Here is a 27,729-nt window from a genome sequence, read left to right on the forward strand (position 1 = left end):
CTGGCAACTAGATTTTTTTTCTTTTCATCCACGGCTCAAAAATGAAGTACCTTTTTCTTTCCAAGAGCTCTTGTGCCCTCTAGTGGTCTTCCGTATGAAAATTAAACTCATCATTTCTAAACGTTCATTCTAGAACTTTTAAATTGGCAGTTAGGCCCATTCAATTTATGATCGCTGGAAACTGTGATTTTTAAATTTATGGGGAATTTTTAAACCCAAGGTTTCTATACATTAGGAAGACTTCAAAGCATGCACCAGGCCATGTAAGTCCCTGCCATCCCTACTGCTGGGATTGGATCCACCAAAACACAAGTCTGGTGCAGCATTTTGGTAACAAATTCCCCAAATTTGGTGACAAGAAAGTCTCCAGATAAATTCTGTAATTTTTCGACATCTCCTTTTAAAATGTTTCAGGATTTTGATTAGTTCTAGCTCAAAACATTAATTCCTATGAATTGCTTAGAAGTCAAATTGGAAAAAAAGCAAAAAACTATCAGCTGTTTCATACAGTTAGCTTCTGGGGCAGGAGACATGGCTCCGTGGTTAAAAGCATTGGTTGTTCTTCCAGAGGACCTGGGTTCAATTCCAACCACCGACACTGCTGCTCACAACTGTCTGTAACTTCAGCTCCAGGGGATCCAATGCCTTCTTCTAGTACCAAGTATGCACACGGTACATAGACACATATGCAGACAAAACACCCATGCACGTAAATAAACAAATAGTAAAAATAGATTTAAGGTTATGTTTATTTAAAAAAAATAAGTGCCTCAGCTGGGTGGTGGTGGCACACGCCCTTAATCCCAGTACTTGGGAGGCAGAGGCAGGTGGGTCACTGTGAGTTCAAGGCCAACACGGTCTACAAAGAGAGTTCCAGGACAGCCAGGACTGTTACACAGAGAAACCCTGTCTGTAAAAACAAACAAATAAATAAGTGAAATATCTGCCTCCAAGAATGAAAGGTAGATGTTGTTGTTTATTTTTGTTTGGTTGGTTTTGTTTTTTTGGGACAGGATTTCTCTATGTGACAGTGCTGGGTGTCATGGAACTCAGATTGTGGACCAGGCTGGCCTCACAAAAGGCAGTGTTTTTTAAAAGACATAGTTTGAAATATTAGTTTTCTTTTTATTTTTAAAGGTTAAAATTTTAAATTCTTTATTAATGTGTTCTTTATTGTACGTATTTGTGCGGGATGCATGATTTGATACAAGCATGCAGCTGTAACAATCAAATTTGGGCAGTTGGCATTTCCATGTCCTTTAACATTTATGGAGTTCCTGATTTCCTCTCTTCTAACAAAGAAAATTTTCATCTGTTTTGAAAAACAGTAATTGAGCCAACATGATTAACCATCATCATCTGCAAATAGGCAGGATGCCATGCAGGGGAACTCGAGCTATTTAACAACACTCCCAGGCAGAACATAACCCTTCTCTTGGCTTAGTCTTCCCTACACCAGCAAGAACTTGGAAAAGGAGGCCCCCACCCTCCCAAGACCAGGGGTTTCTATGCCACGAACACCTCGCATCCACCACTGAAGATTAATTAAGTGCACTGTGGCTTTTAAAGGTGTGTCCGGCGGCAGCTATGCTTTGTTTCGGACATAATGAAAGACAGCAAAGAGTAACTTTGTTAATTAGTGTCTGAGTAGAAGAGCAGATTACAGCATCATTTTCCACGTGGCTAAATGAAAGAAACAGGAGAAGGGATTATGGTGCTAATTCATTTGGTTCTGAATATGTTGCTAGTTAAACAGCAGAGGGATAATTACATCCCCCAAACCCTTCCCTGGTTCAGTGTCTTAAGAACTGTGTTCATCACCATTAATTATCAGTGATAGTAGCTACTGATGAAACAGATGTCAAATGTGGGGGAACTAAGTATAAAGTGGCAGCCTAAGAGGCATGAAGCCACGCCTACTCCATGAGGCCATGCAATGCCCGTGTTTCTAGCACTCGAGGTAAAAGTCCACATAAGTTTCAAGATACAGGCAATGTTAGATCCACGAATACTCCAATCTATCCGTTTGGGATAAAAGGCTTTAAAAACGGTACACATCTGTACCTTCTTCGGGCAAAAGCACTGTTTTGTGTCACCATCTCCACCTGTGCCTTCGTTATCTTAGCACAAATGCTCCCTCTTCATCTCTTTGGATTAGGACAGCCTCCCTCTTGGTAACTGTTCCTTATGGAGTCTCTGTGGAGTTAGCAAACTGAACAGTGAGACAGCAAAGGCTGCATGATCAAGACCTTGGTTTGAGGTATCCAGAGGTTTACTTCCAGCTTTGTGGGCCCTGCCCAGTGGAAGGCCACAACCATCCTGCTAGGTCTTGAGAGAGGAAAAAGAAAAAGAAACGGTGAGGAAGGAAATGGCAAGGGAGAATCTGAGACTGAGCCGCAACTATTAATTGCTTTAATGAGGGTTAGCACTGTCTACTTGGCAGGATATAGGACCACTAGGAGGAGATCTGTGCACACCTGAGAGGGATGATCCCGGTAGGTTAGTCTCTGAACACAACTGGGGGGGAGGGCGGCAGTATTCTGTCTACTGAGGTGGGAAGAGCTGCCCACTATGAGTGGCACTCTTCCCTGACTGGGATCTTGGGTTGTATAAACCTAGCAAGAGAGCCAAGCAGCCACAGGCATCCACGGTTCTCTGCTTCGGTCCCCACTGCCATACTTCTCCACCATGACGGGCTGGAGTCTTGAACTATGAGCCAGGATAAGCTCTTTTCCCCAGATTGCTCTGTTGGGTTTTTTAAATCACAGAGCCCGAAAAACGACTGGAACAGTCAATAAGTGCTTCCTGGGAGGCAGACACCGACTGAGCACATTGCCCGTCTCTTCTCCTGTTATAGACATCCTGGACAGTAGACAGGGCACCAGGGAGAAAGCTAACAAAGGAGTCATCTTACTAAAAAGTAAAGAAATGGATCACTTTCTGATAGGCTGCTTCTGCGCATGTCAGCTCCAGTACTGCATGGATAAGCAGTTTTTCCAATGCAACAACGTCTTGCAGAATGTCTATGTTGAAAGTATTCTCACTATTCTTCTGGAAAATGATAATCTATAAGATACAAATGGGCATAATAACTGTAAATTTTTTTTAAAAAAAAATGCTTGGGGGCAGTAAGATGGCTCAGTGGGTAACAGTGTGCTTGCTGCCAAGCCTGATAACCTGAGTTCAATGCCTGATACCTACATGGTAGAAGGAGAAAACTGACTCCCAACGCTGTCCTCTGAGCTCCACATGTGTGCTAAGTATGTGAATTCATGTACACACACACACACACACACACTAATAAACGTAGCAAAGCATTTTTAAAATATACTTTTGAAGTCGTACCTCCTGCGTTTGTAGGTAATTCATTCCCCCATATTCAACCTGGCCATCCCCTAGGGACTGTCGATACATTCAATTATCCACCAGGATAACCGCTACACCGGAAATGCCTTTAAATTGAAGCATTTCACTCGTTTAACATGGAGCTGGTAAAACGGCACTCACAGCACACGTTGAGTGCAATTTAGAACAGCAAAATAGCATTTTGTTCTAGCTGATTAAAAGCATTCTAGTAACTGAAAATATTCAGGGTCCGGAGATATAGTTCATCAATCATGTGCAAAACCTCTAGTTCGATCTCTAGTTCTGAAAAAAAAAATAAAAAGAATTATCAAATAATATAGAATCACTAGGTCTGAGAAAACAGAGTTCTATTGTTTATAAGAAAAGCTGAAATCTTTTGGTTGAACAGTTTGAAAACTATTTTTTTGGCTTTTCAAGACAGGGTTTCCCTGTAGTTTCTAGAGCCTGTCCTGGAACTAGTTCTTGTAGACCAGGCTGGCCTCGAACTCAGAGATCCGCCTGCCTCTGCCTCCCGAGTGCTGGGATTAAAGGCGTGCGCCACCACCGCCCAGCTGAAAACTATTTTTAAATCTTAGTATTTTATTATTTAAAAAATTACTTCTTAGGTACCTCTCGTACTGAAAATAAAACACCATGATTAATATTTTTCCCATGGTATCCGTTTTCTGGAAAAACTTGACAACAACTAAATTTCTGTGATAGTGTGTTTTGTCCTTGTGACAAATACCTAAGAAAAACAATTTACAATGGGAAAATTGTATTCTAGGTCAAAGGTGCAAAGTCTTCAGTGTCTTGGTAGGGAGGCTGTAATGAGGCGATCAGAACACGCCCATCAGGAAATGCCCATCAGGGACACGCCAGCCAAGGACACACACCCCCACCTGGAACACACCCATCAGGAAACAGAGATGATGCGTGTGCTCTCTGGATTCCCCCTCTGTTCCCTTTTTTCCAATGGAGCCTTCAGACTCCAGGATGGTGCTGCCCACATTCAGGATGTCTTCACCTTCGTTAACCCTTTCTAGAAATTCCCTCACAAATACAGTCTCCTATGTACTTATCTACACGATCGAGGTGAGAATCAAGACTGACCACCATCACCATTCCCATGAACAACTAACAGCTAAATGAATTAGTCACAGAATAGCCAGGCCATCTAGAACAGGCAGTCGTAAAAAAATATATTTTTTAAGGGTTTTGTTATAATAAGTTATGGATAACAATGGGTTGGGTGTGATGTTCTCAGACACGTCTATGGTGCACCTGCAACCTATTTGCCTCTTTTTCTATCACCTTCCCTTGTCCCCCTCCGACTCCTGCTGATCCTCCTCTTCCCCACTAAGCCCACCTCCTACCTTTCCCTTTTAATTTTTAATGGATGACCCACTGACTTTCACTGGGGTTGCTTACAGGAGCAGAGGCAAGAGTGTAGCCATAGGAGCATGGACAATCTACTAGTGGGTACTCCCTCCCTTGGTAACCATTAACTGCCTGTAGATCCCTGGGGAATGTGGGGCCTTGGGAGTCTCTTGCCTCAGCTATGTTAACTGTAAAGACAGTGAGCTACTATATTAGGTGCATAATTAACAGAGCATATGATCACAATACTGTGTAATGCATACAGTGCCCACAGAGGCTAGAGGGAGGTATCGGATACCCTGGACTGGAGTTACAGTTTTGAGCTGTCATGTAGGTGCTAAGAACTAAACCTGGGTCCTCTGCAAGGGCAGTAAGTGGTCTTAACTACTGAACCAATTCTCCAGTCCTCCCACCCCACCCCACCCCCACCCCCACCCCACCCCAGTATATTTGTATTTTGAGGCAGGGTCTCTCCACGTAGCTCGGGATGGTCTGTAACTTATGGTCCTTTTGCTATTGCTTCCCAAGTGCTGGGAGTACAAGCATGTAGCAATATGCCAGGCTCAGAGGTATATTCTTTTCTCAAAATATTTGAATGGTTTCATTGTTCATTGCAGAACTAGAGCTTGAATCCAGGGCCTTACACAAACTGAGCAAGCACTCTGCCTCGCAGTGTGTTTCGTTGCTGTTTGTGGGGGAAGTATTACGACTGAATCCTTGGATGCAAAATAGCTATGTGAAGTCAACAGTACTTGCATGTGTATATCTAGCTATAAACAATTTTACTTCCTAACAAGTTTCTGATCTGAGAATATAAAATTAAGATAAAGGCATAACTATTAGGTTTATGGAAATTTCCCGTAAAAAAAAACAACACTGCCAACTTGTAACTACATTGTCAATAAAATGTTTTGAAAGAATGCAACTTCCTGTCCAGGGTACTGCCCTCCCCCCACACACGGAAGAGCAGCCACACCCGCCTATCTGCCTGGCGATGACCATTCCAGGGGCTTCCTGCTTCCGCTTTGCCACTCTGCCTCTTTGGTTGAAGTCTGAATCATCCCTTCAGACCAAACTCAAGAGGCCATCTACATGAAGTTTTGAAGTTTTTATTTCTTCATGGAGGTATGGCAACATGTGAGAAAGCACATGACTTTCAATGACCTTCAGGAGATAGTTTGATGAGCTCAGACCACCTAGCGCTCAGCAGCACTGCCTCCCTCCTCCTGCAGAATCCCCTCTTGTCCCACCCAGTCTCACTTTCCCTCCTTAGCATAGCATCACCAACCAGATTTCTACACAGTAGCTTTATCTGTTGTAGACATCATAAAACTGAGGCAACCCCTACATATTTTTTCTCCCTCTGCCTTCTTTTATTTAGCATGACCCCTCGGTGATTGGTTGCTATGGAAGCAACTCATTCTGTTGAATGGGGTAGCATCTACTGTATGTATGAGCCATAGTGGGATGGGTAAACACTCAGAGGGCTATTCGGGGGGGAGGGGGATGTGAGGCTGTATTTATTTCTCTGTGTCCTTCCCTCTTATAAACTAATATCCTTATCGTTTACTGCAGACAAGCCCCTCTCCTCCACTGAACTCTCAGCCCCTCTGTGATATATATGGTGCTAGAATTAACCACAGGAAACTGCACTGCACAAAGTAGGCAGGCCTCCAGCCCCTGCAGTAAATAATATTTAGTGCTTCTTGGATTGTTACATGTAATCAGAGGTAATCAGAGGTACACTGTCAGACTTAAGTTAGGTCACAGGCTGTTGCCAAGAGCTCTGTGCTGTTGTCTACACACTACACCGCTAACAGAGACACACGTGGCCCCAGAGCATCAATTCTGTTTTGCAAATTTATTCATCTGGTGAATGGCGGAACCAAGAACCTAGATCTAGAATGTCATCATTATGCAGTCTTAAAAACTATGTTGTAATACTGCATGTTCTTGCCTCTTTATAACATCCCAATTCGATGCTTTTCTAAAGTAAATTCGTCAAATATGGAAATGGGCTGAAGAGGGTACAATTTATGCTTCACAGAGGAGTAATCATCACTGTGAAATGACTTCCCAGTACACTCTTATTTCAGAGCAGGCTAGCTTGTCCTCACCTTAGGCTGGAACTCTAACAGGGCAGTTAAGTATCCTCACTTGGGGCCTCAGGATGGTGTAGTAAGGTGTCCCCTTAGGCTGGCTTGTTGGGAGCACAAAGGTCCTTGTGCCCATAGATCTCCAGGGAAAACAGGAATTTTAAACAACCAGAAAGGAAAGGATATATAAACTATTTATCCAGAAAGCTGGGAACTGGAAATGACTAATAGCCCAGTGATCTGAATTTTCTGTTGGGCCAGGCCATATCAAGTTCCCACAACCAGGACCGGAGATGTCTGATAGTCTAAATGACCCTTACATTATATATAACCAGCGGCTCCCACAAGCTTGCTCAACCAGAACCAGAGGTGGCTAATAGCCCAAATGATCTCTACGTTGTCTATATGACCAAGACCAGCCCAGATCCTTTCTTAGGCTCTTAAGGTAATGCAAGCAGCCTATTTCCATCACCCATCTTCTTGGCAGAAATGATATGCCCTGAGCTGAGTTTCGTTATAATTATGCTTTCTTGTAAGCCAGGTATTGCACTACACTAAGAAACTTTTCTCCCAAATTATGCTGTGTTTAAATGTACTGGCAACAAGCCAGCCAGCACCAGACTCCCCTAAATTTTCATTTTTCACCTCATTGTGGTTCATTTCCCTGCCTGCCCACACCTGAAGGGACCACCTCTGTGCCCCACTTTCCCGCCGCTGACTGTCCACAGTGGCAAACACACACATTGTGTGCGGTGCTGACTATCACAATTAGATGGGCTGGGATGACACCCACGCCAACATGAGGCCTCTCCTCTCCGTCACAGCCATCTCAGGGTGGAGGACCTCAGCGTGCGGCTCACTGCCTTCAGAGCAAGCATCCCAGGAAAGCCAGGTAGAAGCTTCCAAGACTTAGTTCACCCCTCCACAAAGCTGTGCTGGCGAAGAGTGTGCACAACTGCCCCGTGTCACACAGAGGACACACACAGCCCGACAGCTAACAAGATGACTAGGGAAGTCTCACTATAGGGGGAGCCACAGCGAAAGATGGGATAGACAACCTTGGAACACATCTTCGCCACAGTTGTACCCTTAAACTGCTACACTTGGGCAATGTCATGAAAACACTGAAGACTTCAATTGGAAAACTCCCCTTGGAATGAACAGCATCCTTATTCGTAAGTGTTAGAACACATGTGGGTTTTACGAGGAACACTAAATAGGCAGATTCATTTTCAAGTTTGTTTTATTTGAGAGTTTTCTTACCTGCTGCAGGATTAAGGGCTATTTTAGAAGCCCCTAGTAGTAAATGCATAAGTCCCCAGCTACACAGAACCAAATGAGAAATACAGGATAGCCTTGCTAATTAAGCCATCTAGGGAGATGCTAGGAATCGCCAAACGAATGTTATGAGTATCATAAAAATTTAATATAACTGACTGATTAAAAAGTCTCTTATAACTGGGTGGTGGTGGCTCAGGCCTTTAATCCCAGAACGTTGGGAGGCAGAGGCAGGCAGATCTCTGTGAGTTCAAAGCTAGACTGGTCTACAGAGAGAGTTAGTTTCAGGACAGCAAAGGCTACACAGAGAAACTCTGTCTTGAAAATTTAAAGTGGGGGTGAGTTCCTTATAAAGATGACCATCCCATGAAGCTTACATCAAAAAGGTTCTTTGCCAACTGTACCTGGCTTTGCGAATATGCAGCTGAGGGTAGTGGTCATGCCTGTGACATATATGCACTGCAAAATCTTCATCATAGGTCAAACATGGAATGTTCCCCACTAGGTCAAACACAGTTATCAGAGTTGAACCTAAACCACAGAAAGAAATGTATCCTTTAATCAAGGGATAACTTCAAGATTTCAGGGGGTAAAAATGGGGTCCCCATTCTACTTAGAGATTTACTGGCTGTAATCAAGTACAAACATGACATGCTTAAAGTCCGGTGACCAATCTTCTTTCCCATTCCCAAGAGTGTTACTTTCAGCTTCAGTTCCTTGCCAGTTTCTGGGGACACCGGGCTGTTGAGGACCTTACCTAGGCTCACGTATGTTGGCACTATAAGGAATATGAAGTATAGGTCTGGCACTGCCTTGAACACAGTCCTGGGGAGGAAAGATGGGATGGGACGGTGTTAGTAACAAAGCAACCACATTGCCTGCCCCTGAGAAAATGAGGTGTGTGGAAAGTCACACAGACTCGGTTGCTCCCTGCCAGTCAGGGCCAGAGCATCTCCTAGGCATTTCCTTCCTCTCTACTTTTCCTTCGATTCCAAAGAGCTCCCCTCCTGTCTGTCTGGTGGAGGGAGAGCGAATAAAGGGCATGACGCCCAAGCGGTGCACCAGATTTCTGCTGACATTAACCTCTGACCTGGCATCTGGATGATCTGGTGTGACATTACAAAGTGACTTGAAAGCTGAGCCACCCACCCCCACCCCACGGTCTGTACAGGCTGTCAGAGATGCATCGCCACAGCTCAATGGCCCTGCTCATCATCTTTCCACACACCCTGCATTCAGGATGCTTCTGCGGGCGCTCATGTCGATATAAACTTCTAAAGAAAAGACTGAGGAAATCTTACACAGAAAACACACAAGTCTGCGAGTCTTCCCTCGTTCCTGACCACCCAATCCAGTTCTTTAAATTACTGCACTACCTGTTGGCCTCAAGTGATAGCAGTTAAAAACAGGGGCTCGAGAGAGAATGGATTTTAAGAATTAGATTATTTCCTTTTGGAAATACTGTTGCTATTAAATTAATAGAGGATTAATGTCACAACAAACTATAAGCAAATTAAAGGCTCCAAAGAACTTTGTTTCATTTGAAAAATACTCCATAAGGTATCTTTCATGACCACCGTCTGTGCGGAGTCACCCACTCACCGAATGATCTCTTTGAGGCAGCCAGTGGAATACTCGTCCACAGCCACGAAGAAGTGCATAAACAGTGTATTCAGAGGCTGCCAGAGAAAGAAAATGTGGATAAAATACACGACCAGACAGAGCAGGCTCAGAGCAGTCCCAAGGGCAGAGCTGGCCAGGATTTGTGGGTCACAGCTTACGCCAAAGTGACCAGACACCCACATAGCAGTTTAAGCCCTCTGTCTCACTAGCTTGGAATTAACTAAGGAAGTGGGGATTGTGAGTCTAGAGTGCCCAGCCCCTGTTCCTGCCCTCATGGAGGAATTGTGGGTAGGGAAGAGCCTGCAGGGGAGTGAAATCGATTACGGGCTCCATAGTCTTGCCTTTGGGGGTGTCTATGCCAAGTGAAAGACAATCACCCTTTCCCTCGGGCTCCTGAGCCAGCAGCTGCTGCTCTATTCATGGGACACGAGGGAGAGATTCTCTTATGAAATTGAAGGATGGAAGGCAGATGCCGCATTAGGAATCCAAAAGCTTTTTTTGTTCAACATTCCCGGAGTCCCAATCAAATTATTATTTCTGTGATCCAGAAAACCTGGGAGTTAAAAATGCAGAGAAGCAAGAGTCTCACATGGCTTTGGGAATCTGAGTTTTAAAAGGGCTTTGTCCTCTGACTCTTGGGTGATTAGCTAGCCTAAATAATACCAGTGTTCTTTATGGTCATCTCTCGGTCCCTGTATTCATTAATGTTCTAGAAATACACTGAAAGGTGAGTATCGTACATGCATTTCCTCCCTCAGTATCAGTTTTGGGTGTTGGTTCCAAGACCTCTGCAAATACCAAAACTGATGAGCGCTCAACTCTGGTCCCTGTATTAAATGGTATAGGATCTGTATACGATCGGCACATGTCTCTGATGTATGTTATTATGTTTTAACAGAGTGTAAGCATGGCTTGAGGGGCTGTTTACTATAATGTCTGGGAATAATAACAAGGAGAAGCCCAGCATGCATTCAATACATGTACATTTTAAAAACACTTCCCATTGTTAGTCAGCTGAATTTACGGTGTGGAACCTGTAAATGGAGAAAGCTGACCATACTTCTCTAGGAAACTTCGGGTTACCAACTACATAGCCATGTGCTGTCTCTACTTCTGTTGGCTAACCTGTGACTCGGAAGCACTCAGCAGGAATTGGCAAGAAAGAAATCATGAGTTTGACCTGTGACCTTGGAAATTCTCAAAAAGCATATAGCACAAACTCCCAAGTCCAGATAACAACAGACTACAGGGTTCTAGGCACTTTCTCTAGATTAATGGTTTAATCCATTAACCTTCCTCAACATCTGCCTTGGAGCACATGGCTTACTACGTGCTTGATTTATCTAGATAATTTAGGATTTACTCCCTAAACATCTTTAAGACAAAAACCATTCCTTCAGTTCCAAATGCTAATGGGATAGAAAATACACTGAGGACTCATTAAGGCTTAATCGGTGTAGCTCAGCAGAAAAATAATGTAACTTACAAATGCAAATCAAAATGCCGTTCACATTTTCTGGCAAATATGTCCAGAAAGAATAAAACTGGAGCTGGGGAAATGGCTCCGTGGGCAAAGGTGCTCACTGTGTAAGTGTGGGGACTTGAGTTCAAATCCCTAAAACACACATAGAAAAGCCAGACATTTAGCACACCTGCCTATGATCCTGGCCCTCCTACAGGAATGTGAGCGGTAGAAGAAGGCAAATTCCTGGGAGCTTGAGGCCCAGGTGGCTTGGCAGATGCCGCAGATAAACAACAAAATGAGACCCTGACACAAATTAAGGTGGGAGGCAAGGACTGACACCTGAGATTGCCCTGACCTCCACAGGCATGTATGTATGGCATGTGTGCTCCCACATTCACACATATGAATGTGCATATACATACACAGCATAGTCGTAAGCACACATACACACAAGAGTAAGGACGAATATATTGATTTAAAATGTTTTATTTAACCTAATATGTTCATTTTATAATTAACACATAATATGAAAATTGTTACAGTGGATTATTCATTTCCTTTGAGACAAGGTCTTGTGACAATGACCTGGCTGGCCAATTACTCACTACATAACACCGACTAACTTGAACTCACGGCAATCCTACTGCTTTAGCCTTTCAACTATTACCTGGATTATTAATATATATAAAAAAAACATGGCATACTTTTTTTCCCTACTAAGCACTTCAAATCTAGTGTATGTTTTATATTTGCAGCACATTCCAATGCAGACTAGCTAATGTCAAATCCATAATGGCTACCTGACATCAAAGGCACCACCCTCCACGAGGGCATTTTAAACGTTACACAGTATGACTAAGTCCTAAGGTCTGTTGTCATTCCTACGGCAGCTGCTAGGTGACAGAGGCCTTCCTAGGATATCACAGACCTCACGAAGGACACACAGACATCCATAGGGTATCTAGATATACATAGTGGGCACACCAATTCTTTACTTCCAGTTCTTGTTAATTTAAAAGCACAGGTAGGCCTTGGGGCAGCTGGCCGACAGGGCCATCAGGTACCCATCCTATGCACTCTGGACCCCCACTTGCCTCTAGCATCCTATCATTTTGTTTTTAACATGTTATGATGTTGCCATGGTATGCGTGAGGGTTGGATGTCTCGACCCAGAAACCGAGATGCCTCTGGTCTGACACCAGGCCCTCCCTCCCAGTCGGGTTGTTCCAATAAACATGCTGTGTGTTTTTCTTACTGTGCACGGGATTTCATTGTCAAGCTCCTCAAACACTGACACCCAGTTGTCCTGCTTGGCAACATTCCAGTTGGGGTAGTCCAAAAAGATGCCATGGGCCATGATCTCCTCCTTGTCATTACAGAGGGTAACAGCAAGGTTTGCCTTTTCTCTGTGAAAAGGACGAAAATACACACATTAGAGACAACCAAAGTGAGGTGAAGGCAGGCCATCCTCTTCTTCCTGGGGCCCCTGGAGCTCTGGAGCTGCTGCATGAGGTCTGGTTACAGCCAGAGGTGTGAGAATGATGTTGCTCAAAGTGTGGGTGTGTTTTTTCAGGGTATATCAAGTCATCAACCAAGCTGTTATTTAAAAATTATGTTTTCACTAAAAGTGTTACATTTATCACAGTAAATATCCAATTGCCTTCTTTGGCACACTGAGCAGAACACCATTCTATCTCATACCTGCTCCACCTTCTCCAAGGTAGCAATACCACTGTGTTGATGTACACCCAGCACAGTTATAGACAGTTACAGTGGTCAACTGTCCTCTGCTGGGGACTCAGGCGTTACTCGAGACATGAGACTTCATGCTAAAAGCCAGGAAGGTCCTGGGAAAGCTGAGATGGGCTGATTACCTGTGCACAAGTGGCAAAGCTGCATTTAGAGTCAGTTTTATTGGCACTCTTATGCAGGGTTCTTCCAAACCCCAAGCCCAGGTCCCAAGGCTGAGTTACACAGAATCTGAGTATCTGTAGTCACCAGTTCACTCTCTATTGCTGTGATAAACACCAGGACCAAAAGCAACGTGGGGAGGGAGGGACTTATCTTACACTTCCAGGTCATAGGCTATCACTAAGGGAAGTCAGGGCAGGAACTCAAGGCAGGAACTTAGAAGAGAAACCACAGAGGAATATCATTTACAAGCATGCTCCCAGGTCCACATCTACTACTTACCTACGCTCCAGTGCACTCTGAGTTTTCACTCCTCTCTTTCCCCTCCCCTTCCCTTCCAGCTCCCCACCACAGCTCTCTCTTGCTAGGGAATGAGCTTTTAAACCTGGGGCCTCACCAATGGCAGGCAAGTATTCTATCACTAAGCCATATCTCTAGCCTCAGCTACCTTTGATGTGGGATTCCCCTCTGCATGCTGTGAATACGACTGGTTAATGAATAAAGAAACTGACTTGGCCTGATAGGGCAAAGTAGTGCTAGGTGGGGAAAACTAAATTGAATGCTGGGAGAAAGAAGGTGGGATCAGGGAGAAGCCATGTAACCCCACTGGAGACAAATGCCAGAGCTTTACCTGGTAAGCCACAGCCTCATGGTGATGCACAGATTAATAGAGATGGGTTAATTTAAGATATGAGTTAGCCAGAAATACACGTAAGCTATTGGCCAAACAGTATTGCAAATAATATGGTTTCTGTGTGGTTATTTTGGGGCTGAGCAGCTGGGAACAAACTAGCGGCCCCCTACAACAAATTGGCACTCCAATGTGTGCTAGCTAAATCCACATAAAACCTGAGAGGACTTGGAAAGGAATTCTGGACACTAAAAAACAAAGTTTAGCCACATTTTTTTTCCCAGATGGGATTTGCTAGTTGGCGGCATGCTGCACCTCTTTTAAGAGAGGTCTTCCTGATTCAGCAGTAGCAGAAAAAAAGCTGCGTGGTTTTGGAACAGCGGCTTTTCTGGGCCATGCTGCCAGCGCAAACTCTGGCCTTTTCAGAAGGTCAAGCATTTAAATGGGGTTGTAGGCAGCATGCTGCAAGTTACTTGTTGGCAGCTTGGGCCCCTTGGTTATCAAAGTTGAGGTGATGACCGTGGCTCCCACCCAGCAGTCTCAGAGGCAGTGAATGGACTTCAGCCATGTTGGAACGAGCAGAGCAAGCAGGCAGGGTCGTATTTGTCCTAGCAATGCTGTTGCCTAGATTTTTAAGAAGCACTTAGCATTTTAAGCAGTAGTCTGGGTCAGAAAAACATTACATATACACAATAAAGACAAAGTCAGATGAAAAAGACCTCTAAATGGGTCACAGTATTGAATAAATGTATGTAGGCTTGGAAGAAAGAAGGAAAAGAGTATAGAGAGTTGGAAAAGAAGTAAATTGTTTAAAAAATAAATAAAACAAAGTCTTTAAAGAGACAGACAATCATAGATTAAAGGAATAAAGAAAAAAGCAATGTAAAGATGGAATATATACAGAGAGTCTGGATTATGTATACTGTTGTGTTTTTTTTTTATTTTTTCACTGCAGTGAGACATTTGATTCTGGGACTGCTAGGATAAGCCCACATATATACTTTAAAAGTATCTTGATTTTAAAATATGGGTCTAAGGATATGTTGCTTTGGAAAAGAGGGTCTTCCTTTGTTTCCACAGAGGATGAGACCCTGTGGAATCCTTCCAGACTAATATGGTTTGATGCAACAAGACCCCCCAAAAGGTCTCCATGAACACCCCCAAATTACTTTGCCCAAAAAACCAGGAAGCAGTTTGGAGAGAACTATGCCCAAATTCTCAAATATTGTTTATAAATGTTTGTTTACATTTAAAGGGGGTATGCTATAGAGATGGATACTTTGCATTGGTATGGATATTGGTCTATTGATACAAATTTAAGGTCAATTTTGTTATACTGTATATATGTATTTCTGGTCTTGATTAAGGTATTGTGTTTGTGCAGCTCATTTAAAAATGTAATCTATAATTAAGAAATATAGGTTAATAGATAATCATCTATAATAGTCTAGCTTGTAGTCATGTTAGTTAAGTTTTCTAGATATATGGTAATATATTTCAGTTAAATAGGCATTCTTCAAACCTCTCAAAGACTACAGAATATGGCATTTAAAATGTTTTAAGAACTTTGAACTTTTCATGACATGAGACACATCTGTTCCTGGCAGCACCAGTCTACGTTAAGAGGAAGATGGGCAGTGAAGAGGCAATTTATAGCATTTATTAGTCATTTAGGCAAGAAACTGCTCTTGTCTGGACTGCTTGATGTTATGCTATATGAACAAGACATGCAGAACTCACGGAAAAAAGGACTGTTGAAGTTGCCTAAAGAAGGTGAGATGATCTTTTGGGGTTCCTGCTTTATAAATGAGTCTGCTAAACATTTTGCAGGACACAGAAGAAAGTGACTGACAAACTTCCAATATAAATAGACCTGTCTTTGAAATTTCCTGCTTCATGGGAAAGTCTGGATACTATGGACCTGTGGGCTGAAGATTGGATGCTCCAACGATACAGAAGAACTTAGGGTGACTGTCCAGGCAGCGAGATGTCTCTGTTAATTCTAAAGTTTTGGAAGTGGCTTACAATGCACTTCCTGTTTACTTCGGTAATATTATATCCTTCTGGATTCTTTGATGAAGTTGAAGAATAGATAGTTATAGTTTTCCTTAGTTATTATAAAAAATAAAGATATAAATATTGTAACTGTAATCTTGCTAATGCCTGTTTTGTTATATGTAATTTTACTATGTTAAAGTTAAAACCTTCCTTTTTATTTAAACAGAAAAGGGGAAGTGATGTGGGATTCCCCTCTGTAAACTGTGAATACCATTAGTTAATGAATAAAGAAACTGACTTGGCCTGATAATACAGAGTAGAGCTAGGTGGGGAAAATTAAACTGAATGCTGGGAGAAAGGAGGGAGGGCCAGGGAGAAGTCATGTAGCCCCACTGGAGACAGATGCTGGAACTTTACCTGGTAAGCCACAGCCTCATGGTAATATACAGATTAATAGAAATGGGTTAAATTAAAATGTAAGAGTTAGCTAATAAGAAGCTAAAGCTAATGGGCCAAACAGTGATTTAATTAATACAGTTTCTGTGTGGTTATTTTGGGAGTCTGAATGGCCAGGAAACAAACAAGCAGCCTCCTACAACAAACCTTCCTTTTGTTTAAAGTTTATTTTTATTGTTCTTTTAAATTTTTATTTATTACATATAGTGTTCTGCCTGCAGTCCAGAAGAGGGCACCAGATCTCATTACATATTGTAGTGAGCTACCATGTGGTTGCTCAGAATTGAGCTCAGGACATCTGGAAGAGCAGTCAGTACTCTTAATTCCTGAGCTATCTCTCCAGCCCCCTATGTTGTTGTTGTTTTTTTCTTAACAATGTGTGTTTGTGTGGAAGTCAGAAATGTTGGATCCCCAAGAGATGGTGCTAGGAACCAAACTAAGTCCTCTGAAAGAGCAACAAGTGCTCTTAATTGATAATCTCTCCAGCACCAAACTACCTTTCTCATTCCAGGCCCCACCTGTGTAGCAACCACACCACTCAGTGTTCTGTGTGTTAGTATTCAGCATCTGTGCTGGCCTGCCCTTGGAGTTCTGACAGGATACATCCTCGCTGTTGCCACTAAGAGCACCTCCTGTACATATTCTCTTTCAAAAGGTGGGCCTTGCCCACCTCCCCCCCCTTCTCTTCTGCCACTCGTGTTCCCAGAGGCCTGTCTTTCCCTTCCCCTCCCCACTTTTCCCATTCCCTTTCCCCCAATTAAAAAAACCCTCCATGCGAGCCCTGTCACATGCTGTCCTTCTCTCGTGCGCCATTTTTTTCAAATTACAACAGCGTGCTCTTCTCTATCAATTAGAAATCAAGAAAATGCCCACAGACATGTCCCCAGGCCAAGGTGATGAAGGCAGTTCCTCAATTGAGGGTCCTTTCCAGATGTGCAAACTTGACAACAAAATCAGCATCACATGCAGCATCACCTAAAATAGATGCAGAAACAGAGACCCAGCAGGGTCTAGTGTAAGCTAAGGATTCCTGGCACCTTAATTACAGGCTGAGAAGCAGCAGCCTTCCAGCTCTTAACTGTAGCTGGTTGTCCCCAAAGACGATCTCAACCATCCTACCTACCTGCCAGCCTGTCTTGTGGTACACCAAGACAGCAAAAGGTATGATCAAAGCCGGTATACAGTTAATTGTAGCACAATTAAAAAAAACCCAGTGAGAGATATTGGGGTCCAACCTGAAGGTCAGAAAAGCAAAACAGCCAGTCACTGGCCCTTACTTCTACCTCAGTCCGAAGTGGCGTTCCTGCCTCCAGGACTTCTCAGAATGAGGGTTGAATCCCAACATCAGTCTCTGGGTTTTTATTAATCGTGCTACAGTTAAACACATGAAGAATATTCACATATAAATTCAAAGGTAATTTTCACTTGCTGAGCTAAATAAAGTTAAGTATTATCTTAAAGACACTTTCAAATCAGAAGTCAGAAGTTACTGCATCCCACAGATAATCCTGGCTTTCAACATCTTCCTTCCCAGCACTCTACTCCCTTTCTCCGAAGTAACTTCTCATTATTCGGTGACCTCATGCTCACCATCCTCTTGCCTTAGCTTCTCAGCGCTGGGATAGCAAGTGTGCCTCAGTACCCCTGCTCAGATTCCTCCATGTCGGGGGGAAGTTTTCATTGGAATAAGTACTTTGTGTGGTTTTAAAATATATGTGCAGGCCCATAACTTCCCAATTCAGCAAATACACACTCTCTCTTTTCTCTCTCCTCTCTCTCTTTTCTCTCTCCTCTCTCTCCTCTCTCTCTCTCTTTCTCTCTCTCTCTCTTTCTTTCCCTCTCCCTCTCTTTCCCTCAGTGTCTCTCTCTCTTTCCTGGTCTTATGTACTTTTCAGCACTAGACCATAAACTATGGCTGAGAACCATCCCTCTCGTTCACACCGAGAAAACACCCACCACACAAGACTCCGCAAACATCAGATATGACAAGGACAGCAGTGGTGGGAAGGAAGAGGTGGGCAAGGACTGGGCACAGAGAGCTGCCATCGCCCCAGGGAAGCAAGGGACACTGTGTTCCTGGAATCTCAATTTTAACTTGAAATACATTTATCCATGGGAACCTTAGGGTGGTGGCTGGGTTCTGTAGCACAATTAACATGGTACCATACTGCACAGACATTATGGATTAAATAAGCTTTTATGGGTTGGCCTGGGAAGCCAGCCAGGAACAACTTTGTTTCAATGGGGAAAATGTGCTACAATTTCCAAATGGCTGCCATAATAAAAAGTGACTTATGTAGCATTATTCTTTTGTGTACATAATTTCCATTTGTTATTGCCCCTTAGTCATTGTGCCCTTCTACAGGCAGATAAAAAACATTCTGGGATCAAAAAGGGGGTAAGGAGGGCAGATAAAACCCATTCTGGGATGGGGGTGGGGAGGATATAGGTAGAAAGAAAAGGCTTTTAAAAGATGGATTTTAAGCTTTCTTTGTAATAGTTCAAAGACAAGCTATAGGGCCCTTGGACACATGTACATAGCGTGTCTGTGTGTATACGTGACAGATGCATATACTGTATGTACTTCACACAAATCACATTAAAGCTCAAAGATATTGCCCAGCAATGGAAACCAGAATGCCTTTCTTTGGAGTAACAAATGTCTCATTTGTTCCACCGGTTTAAGGAACTTCCCAAATACAAGCAAAACTTTTCTCAAATGCACTTGGTGGGAATCTTGGTGAGGCAGCATCTTTGTGCTTTGTTTAAATGAGTGAGCGAGAGACTTCAGTGTTCACTTGAATTCTTCCCACACAAACGGGAAGCGGGGCTCTGTCCATCCTGGCCACTGTGCGGTGTCTGCTCTCAACTTGGTAGCTTTACTTCCTGCGCTTATTTCTCTTGCCTGGTCGGCTCATTTTTATCCTGACCATTTTATAAATGAGATAAGGCTTGCTCATTTCTGTAGACCTGTGAATGAGCAATCTAATGAAAGAAGGAAAGAAAGAAAGAAAGAAAGAAAGAAAGAAAGAAAGAAAGAAAGAAAGGAAGAAAGGAAGAAAGGAAGAAAGGAAAAGAAAGAAATCACTATTTTTAGAAATGTCTCAAAAAAAAAAAAGAAATCAGTCATTAAACCTTTAGGTCAGCCTGGCAAAGGGCCAGGAGTTGGCCTGGAAAATGAAAGAGAGGTAGGTTTGGGAGCAGACGTTCTTGACGCTCCGGGAAATGAAAATGTAAATTTACCCTTCGACACTGGCTTCTACGGCTGGTCACCACACCTGTGACAAGGACCGCACAGCACAGTTGTTGTTTCTGGCCTCGAACTCCACAGTACACTTGTCTCAGTCTCCCAAATCTTGGGATCACAGGCATTGGATCCCCTTTCCTGACTTACAGAATTACATTTTCACTACACCTTTTCCACACAACACAGCTGGACTTTCCTAGCTACCAACTGAGGAAAGAAAAATTACCTTCAAAATTGCTTGCCTTCCGGACTAAGTGACTGCCGAACATCAAGTCCTCAGGCAACTAGTACAAGACTTAGTTAGTGTACAGGAAACTAGTACAAGACTTAGTTAGTGTACAGGAAACTAGTACAAGACTTAGTGTACAGGCAACTAGCACAAGACTTAGTGTATAGGCAACTAGTACAAGACTTAGTGTACAGACAACTGGTACAAGACTTAGTGCACAGGATTTCAGAAAATAGGCTTGTGGAAGCTTTTTGAAGAAGAAGAAGAAAAATCTGGAGGTGGACCTCATTTGTTAAGACACACACCCTCTACGGTTCTTGTCTGAATACCCCATGAATGAACCTGTCCTTGAGGACCAAAGAAGAGGCAGCTACATTCTCTGCCTAACCTGCTCCAGCCAGATGGAGCCCACTTTGCGGTTGTAGGAAGGGAAAAGTGAAGATGGACCTAGATATTGATGGGAGGATGGAGTTGTTGGAAAGACTGAGGTGGACGGAGATGAAAGCAGGCAAATGCTACACTAAGTCTAAAGAATCTGCTAAGGACCCAGGGAGTCACATTCCCCAGGACGGCAGACAAATGAACTTGGTTCCAGGTCTGTCATCAATGTTAGATGCTGACTACATCAGAACCACAAGTTAATCCAAAACTAATCTGAGACTCTATAAGATGGGGAGTCGCTGTGCACATCTGTTGTCTTATCTGTGCTGGTTTTAAAAGTGGTCACAGGGCTGCTTATGAACCGGCACTGTGGAATATTCCTTTACACTGTGAATATATGTGATTGGTTTAATAAAAAGCTAAACAGCCAATAGCTAGGCAGGATTTGGAGGGCAGAGAGTATGCTGGGAAAAAGAAAGGCAGTGTTGCCAGACTGAGAGGAAACAAGATGGGGAGAAGAGTGTAAAGGAAACCAAGCCACATAAAAGAATGGATATTAAAAGGAATTAGTTAATTTAAGCTATAAGAACAAGTTAGGAACAAGCCTAAGCTAATGCTGAGCTTTCACAATTAATAATAAGTCTCCATGTCATTTTTTGAGCTGGCAGCCCAAAAAGAAAAGTCCACCTACACAACACAGTCTTTCTCTGAAGCCCTTTCAGGCTGTGTCTTCACCAAGCTTTCATACATGGGTCTCTCTTTCTCTCTCATCTCTCTGTCTGTAAATAGTCTATCTACATAATCATGACCATCCTGGAACTCTCTCTGTACACCAACTGACCTCGAATCACAGAGATCCTCCTGCCTCTGCCTCCCAAGTGCTAGATTTAAAGTCTAACCCACCACACCCAGCACACATGGGTCTCTTTATAGGATTCTATATTGGGCAATCAGAGTCTGCCAATATCTTGGCTATCTCTATACTCTATCAAGAACTTTACCTAGGAATCTTTATTTTAAATTTATTTTACATACCAACCACAGTTTCCCAACCCTCCTCTTCTGCTCTTTCCTTCCCCACCTCTCTCCTACACCCCCCCATCCACTCCTCCTCTGTCTCCATTCAGAAGGGGTAAGTGTTATTCTTTTGGTCCCCGCCCCTTTCCACGCCCACTCCCAGAGACCTCTGAGTCATCCTGAATCTTTTCTCTTCCCTCTCTCTCTCTTCTCACTGCCCCCCTTTTGCGTGTGCACATGGGTCTCTCTTCTCTCCTCCCCCCCTCCCTCTCTCCCTCTCTCCTTTAATAAAGCTTTATGTCTATTTTCTGTGTCTGTGCTGTTAACCCGCTGCTGCACCACCTGTTCACCCGCCGCTCTGGTCGCACGTGTTCCACGAGTCTCCGCGCAACTAAGCGCAGCTGCCCAGCTACCCAATTTCACCCTGCCCAGCTACTAAGTCTTTAAGAACAAAGTGTCTAATCTGCTTTTTATTATAAGGAAGACCTGGGAATGTTATGGTTTTGGTCCCTGTCCCTTTAAGAGACAAGCCACGCCCATTCCCTCCCCGTTCGCTGAGGCAGGCTGATCTTCAGCTTCTGGTCTGAGCTCACTCTCTTTTCCATCTTCCTCTCGGAAAGGCAGCTTCGCTTCAGCCTCTCTCCCCAGTTCTCTGCTTCCCCCCTTCTCTCTCTCTCTCGGTCTCTCTCTGTCTCTGTCTCTGTCTCTGTCTCTCTCTCTCTCTCTCTCCCCTTCCCCCTTCATAACTCCCCTGAATAAATATTCAACCTCACCATGTCTCTGTCTTCTGCCAGCCCGCCATGTGTCTCCCAAGCCACTACTCGGGACCGGCAGCCATCTCTGCCTGGGACTGGCTGCTCCCAGAGCCCACTGCCTGCCACCACATGGGCCGCCACCACTGCTCAGGCCACTGCTCTAAGACTGGCAGCCTTCTCTGCCTGGGACTGGCTGCTCGCAGGGCCCACTGTCTGCCGCCACATGGCCTGCTACCACCATTTGGGACTTTATAGCATTTGCTGCTTGCCTACAGCTGCCGCCTGGGACTCCGTAGCATTTTTAAAAGAACACAACAGTAAGATCTCCCATCTGAGTTAACAAGGCAAGTCATATGAAGTTGAGGCAGACATGAATAAAACTGAACTCAATGGGTTAAAAATGGAAATAAGGGGGAGACATGAAAGTGGGAAGGGATGTTCTAGTGGGAGTAAGAAGAGGGAGCTGGGGGGGTTGTCAGGAACAAGATATATTGTATACATGTGCAAAATTGTCAAAAAATATATATTGACACAAAACGAATAATAAAGCATTTGCCAGTAAATAATCTATTTTATTTTTTTCAACCATCAAGGTGTACCATTTTATTTTACTTTAGTTTTAGTTTTGAGGAAAAGTCTTACTATGTAGCCCAGGCTGGCTTTGAAGTCACAATTCTCCTGTCTAGCCTCCTGAGTGCTGGGATTACAGGTATGTACCATCACACATGGCATATTTTCTTAGTACAATAGTTAAGATGTGCAGCTCAATGTCAAATAGAAGCCATGGTAATAGATAACTTTACCCTGTTTATTACAGTGAAAGGAATTTTTCTAATATATTATTATTATTAAGGCATTAAATAGTTTTTTAACTTTAGCATGTGTCTTACTTAGGGTTTTATTGCAGTGAAGATACACCAAGACCACAGCAACTCTTATACAGGAAGCATTTATTTAATGGGGGCTGGCATACAGTTCAGAGGTTTAGTCCATTGTCACCATGGTGGGGAGCATGGCGGCATGCACGCAGACATGGTGCTGGAGAAGGAGTTGAGAGTCCCACATCTTGATCCACAGGCAACAGGAAAAGAACTGCCACACTGGGTGTGGCTTGAGCATCTGAGACCTTAAGACCCACCTCCTAGCAACATCCTTTCTCCAGCAAAGTCACTCCTACTCCAAGAAGGCCATACCTCCTAAAGTGACACTCTTGATGAGCCTATGGGGGTCATTTTTATTCAAATGGGAGCTCAATTATATTGTGGTATAACTAAGAATAACTGTTAAATTTTATCAGATGCTTTGGTTTTTTTAGATAAATTTTATACTTTTTCTTCCTTTATTCTGTCAATATTGCAAATTAATAGTAGCCCCTCAGTGTGCCTGCCTGTGTGTGTGTGTGTGTGTGTGTGTGCACGCTTGCACAGGCCTGTGTGTGTGCACGCGCATGAGAGTGCACTCCTGTACTAGAAGTTGATGTCAGGTGTCTTCTTCAGTCATACTCCAGCTTACTTTTTGACACAGGTCTCTCAGTGAACCTAATAAGAAGCCTGAGCTAATGCGCCAATCAGTTTATAACCTAATGTAGGCTCTCTGTGTGATTTTCTTTGGGGGCTTACCGGCTGTGAGAATTGGGCAGGACATAAACCCCAAGCAGCCCGGACCACATGGTACAACCGTCTTTATAAGTGAGGAGAGGAGACAGGAACTCAGGTTTTCACATTTGTGTGGCAAGCACTTTGCTCACTGGCCGTCTCTCCGGCCCCAACTAATCCATTTTCTGATAATAAACTGACTTTGGATTCTGGAGTCAATTTGCCTTGACTATGGCGTACTATGAGTGTATTTCTAACATGTATGTGTGGTGTATGCATGTGTGCCTGCGCATATGTAGAAACCAGAAGGCATTAGTGTCCTCCTTTGAGGTAGGGGTCCCTCGGGAAAGCTGGAGCTCAGCAAGCCTCACTGGCCTTTGTGTCTCCGGCCTTCTCAGTGCTAGGGTTACAGGCGTTCATGAGACCAGGCCCAGGTTTTACGTGGCCCTTATCTGTCTTGTGCCTCAGTGAGCTTATCTGCACCCAGGTCTGGTAGAACCTGAGGACAATTGTGCCATAGGCTAGCTCTTTAATTTTCCTCCAGGTCCACCTCCCTTCTCCCTTGTGATAGGACCTCTCTAAGTAGTTTCTTCAAGGGGCTCCAGCAGAATAACTAGATTTCTTCTGCTTCTAGTGATTTTTGCTGTAACAACAACAACAAAAATTGGGATGGTACCACCAAAAACACGTAAAGCCCGGCACGGTGGTGCATACCTTAAATCACAGCACTCAGGAGGAAAGGGCAGGTAGATAGCTGTGGGGATATTGTTTCCATTTGTGTGATTTTTGTTTACAGTGCATCTGTTTAACTCTGAGAAGCTGTGTTACTGTGCCTGTCTAAAACACCTGTGATGTAGGAGTGTTTCTATCTATCTGCTGTTTCATTGGTTAATTAATAAAGAAACTGCTTGGCCTGATAGGTTAGAACATAGGTGGGTGGAGTAGACAGAACAGGATGCTGGGAGTGAGGCAGATGCTTCGGGCAATTGCCCTGCCTCTCCTCTCTGGGACAGACGCAATGGAGCCAGCTGCCAGGTCAGACATGCTGAATCTTTCCCAGTAAGACACCACTCGTGGTGCTACACAGATTACTAAATATGGGTTAATCAAGAGGCTAAAGCTAAGAGGTCAAGCAGTGTTTAAAAGAATACAATTTGTGTGTTGTTATTTCGGGTTTTAAGCTAGCTGCGGGAGCCGGGCGGGATAAAAAGCAGGCCTGTTTGCCTCATGACTACACACCTGATGGTTCTAATAGAGATGAATGGCCAATAGCAAGGCAGGGGCAAGGATAGGTGGGGTTGGCAGGCAGAGAGAATAATGGAAGGAGAAAGAGGAGCAATAGGAGAACAAGGAGAGGAGGACACCAAGGGCCAGCCAGCCACCCAGCCACCCAGCCACCCACCCAGCCACCCAGCCACCCAGCCAACAACAGAATAAGAAGGAAAGTAAGATATACAAAAGTTAGAAAGATAAAAGCGCAGAAGCAAAAGGTAGACAGGATAATTTAAGTTAAGAAAAGCAGGCAAGAAACAAGCCAAGCTAAAGCAGGGGAATCATAATTAAGAATAAGCCTCCGTGTGTGTTTATTTGGGAGCTGGGTGGTGGGCCCCCTCAAAATGGCAAAAGAGTACAACGTACACAACAGATGCCTGTGAGTCCGAGGCCAGCCTGGTCTACACAGTGAAATGAGTTACATGCCAGTCGGGGCTACATAGTGATAGGATGTCTCAAAAAAAAAAAAAAAGCACTCCATGGACTCCATTGGAAACATGTGGCTTTCCAGCTTTCATAGCTCCTTCAAGAATGCAATCTTTTAAACCATGCAGGGGCTTTTTTATTTGTAGCAATATTTTTTTGGTCTTGGAGTATATTTTGTCTACTATTACTATAACAATTTTAACAGGGTTTTGGAAGAGATTGTGGACGGCAAATCTCTTTTCCTAATACTTTTACTTTAAATCATTATGTGATTTTATATTTTGTTTTTTTAGCCAATATGCCAATCTTACTCTTTGTACAGAAGAGTTCAGTCCACATACATTTACTACGGAGTATTGACATAGGTGAGATGTTCCTCTCTTTTCTTGTCGCTGTGGTCTGATTGAACAAGTACCCTGGGGGTCTTGTTCTGAACACTCATGACCAGCTGGTAGTAGTATTCTGGGAGACTGGGGCCTTTGAGACGTTTGGCTTAGCTAGCAGAAGTGGGTTGCTGGGGGTGGGCCCTGGAGGTTCTATCTGCCATTGGTTCTGGCCTGAGCTGTCTGCTTCCTGATCTGCTGAGATGTGAATAAGCCATGCTGCAAGTTCTCTCCACACCCCTCCTGCCATGGTAGACATGCGTACCCTCTAGAACAATGCGCCCAGGCAAATCTCCCTTCTCTTATGTCTCTTCTGCCCGGTATTTTGTTCCAGAGACAAAAATGTAACTAACTGTCTTACCCTCCTTTAGACCTGGGGTTTAAATTCTATTCTACTTTCTCCTCTACAGATCATACATTGCAATCTCTAGGCCTTGTCTTTCCATGATGATCCTAACCAAATAAACAAATTATACACGTCCGCAAAAACACTTATCTTCTGCACATTGCAGCAAACAACCCCCAAAGAACTTACTGGCTTAAGGGGAAGACTCCCGACTGGGCTGTGATTCTGTGAGTTCAGCTGAGCAAGTTTTGTGCTAAGAGTCAAATGTGGCTGCAGCTGGAGGCTGCGGAGATGCAATGACTGAAAGCACTGGCATGCATGGCTGGCAGGAGAGGGCAGCTGCAGGCTCAGGGCCGTTCTGAAGACTTGCCAGTAGCTACGGGCTGCAAACTTTGATTGGCATGGCAGCTGAATTCTGAGAGGGTCAGGAGAAGCTGCAAGATTCTGTGTGCCTTAGACTTGAAGTCACAAAGTATCCCTTCTGCTACTGTCTATGGATCACACAAGCCATCCCTGGTTCTGTGTGAAAAGGGACAACACAAGCACATTAATATCCGGACGTATATCAAGGGGGGGGGCAGTGCAGCCTTATGAAATATAAGCAATAGGCTATGTAATTTTTTTAATAAAAATTAGAAACTGATGAAAAGATTTGCTGAGCGGTGGTGGCGCACGCCTTTAATCCCAGCACTCAGGAGGCAGAGGCAGGCGAATCTCTGTGAATTCGAGGCCAGCCTGGTCTACAAGAGCTAGTTCCAGGACAGGCTCTAAAGCTACAGAGAAACACTGTCTCGAAAAAAACAAAGAACAAAAAACAAAGATTTTATTCTTGTGCCCATAGAAGGTTATTATATATGTAACATATATATAGATATATATATATATCGTATATTATCATATGTCTATCAGGCAGAACAAGATCTTTGAAGAAAAACATTTGTTTACATTTTCAAGATGAGAGGAACATCTTGGGGATGGTTAAGAGCAAGTCTGAGCTTGGTCACTTATGTTAGCCTGACCTGCAGCAGGCCTCTCATTCTCGTCCATCAAATGGAAGCAGCAGCAGGAACCTCAGATTAGGTCTCAAAACTTGGACATGTTAACATTGCACCCCAATAGATTGTACTAGTGAGTGGGGCACTTGGGGTTTCAATTCAAGTTTGCTTGACTCTAAAGCCCATGAGAAGTCTTCAGTTTGCAGTTAGAGGACATAGAGGTCACCTGTCCCTAGATGTCCTGATCCACATCTGTCACTGTGCAGTGAGCTGCCCACTCAAAATGCCGTAAGATCAACGGACCATTCCTGGTGGATGATAAAGGTTTTAAATGGCGGTGGTGGTGGTTTTCTCGCTGGGAACGGGGCCCAGGATCTTGTGCATTCTAGGTGAAAGCTGTCTCTTCGCTACATTCCCTAGCCCTGTCGTAAAACTGACAAACATTCTTGAACTTACTTAGCCATGTACTTACAGAAGATAGATGATATTTATCCTCCCAAAGAGCTTCTGAGTGAATTTTCTAATGAGGTTTTTGATACAAAAGATATCTTGGGATTCTGTTCTTCGGCAATGAACCACTTCCACCTTCCCTCTGGGAGAAGTGAGGACTGACATTTTTTTTCTCCTGTCCCCAAGAGAAAGAGAAAAGTCCCTTATTAATCTGAGATGATGGGCTAGTTCAATTACAGTACACACAGCACGGGACAGTTACTTATTTTCATGTGTTCAGGGTAAACACGTTCTCAGGGAAACTCACAGGACATGTTCTCCCAGGTGGCTGGCTTCAACAATGGTTTTTGTAACCCTGCTAAAATGCTGCTCTCCTCGAAGATGAACTGAGAACAGACTTGCCTAGAACTTTCTACATCTATTTTAAAACTGCTTTAGATATTGGAAGGG

The 27,729-nt window shown here is 43.7% G+C and overlaps 1 protein-coding gene across 1 annotated transcript in view; it reads right to left on the reverse strand.

The window, feature by feature from the left end:
- Cfap61 (cilia and flagella associated protein 61) overlaps positions 1-27,444 on the reverse strand; it is a 273,757-nt gene extending 246,313 nt beyond the window's left edge. The window contains exons 1-5 of the mRNA XM_042055131.1: positions 27,302-27,444; positions 12,443-12,593; positions 9,702-9,778; positions 8,857-8,924; positions 8,504-8,630 (exon numbers count right to left, since the gene is read on the reverse strand). Coding sequence (XP_041911065.1) covers positions 8,504-8,630; positions 8,857-8,924; positions 9,702-9,778; positions 12,443-12,593; positions 27,302-27,444 — 566 coding nt within the window. The remainder of the gene's footprint in view (positions 1-8,503; positions 8,631-8,856; positions 8,925-9,701; positions 9,779-12,442; positions 12,594-27,301) is intronic.
- Between the last annotated feature and the right edge of the window lie 285 nt (positions 27,445-27,729).

Source organism: Arvicola amphibius, chromosome 5 (assembly GCF_903992535.2).
Source record: "Arvicola amphibius chromosome 5, mArvAmp1.2, whole genome shotgun sequence".
Lineage (NCBI taxonomy): Eukaryota > Metazoa > Chordata > Mammalia > Rodentia > Cricetidae > Arvicola > Arvicola amphibius.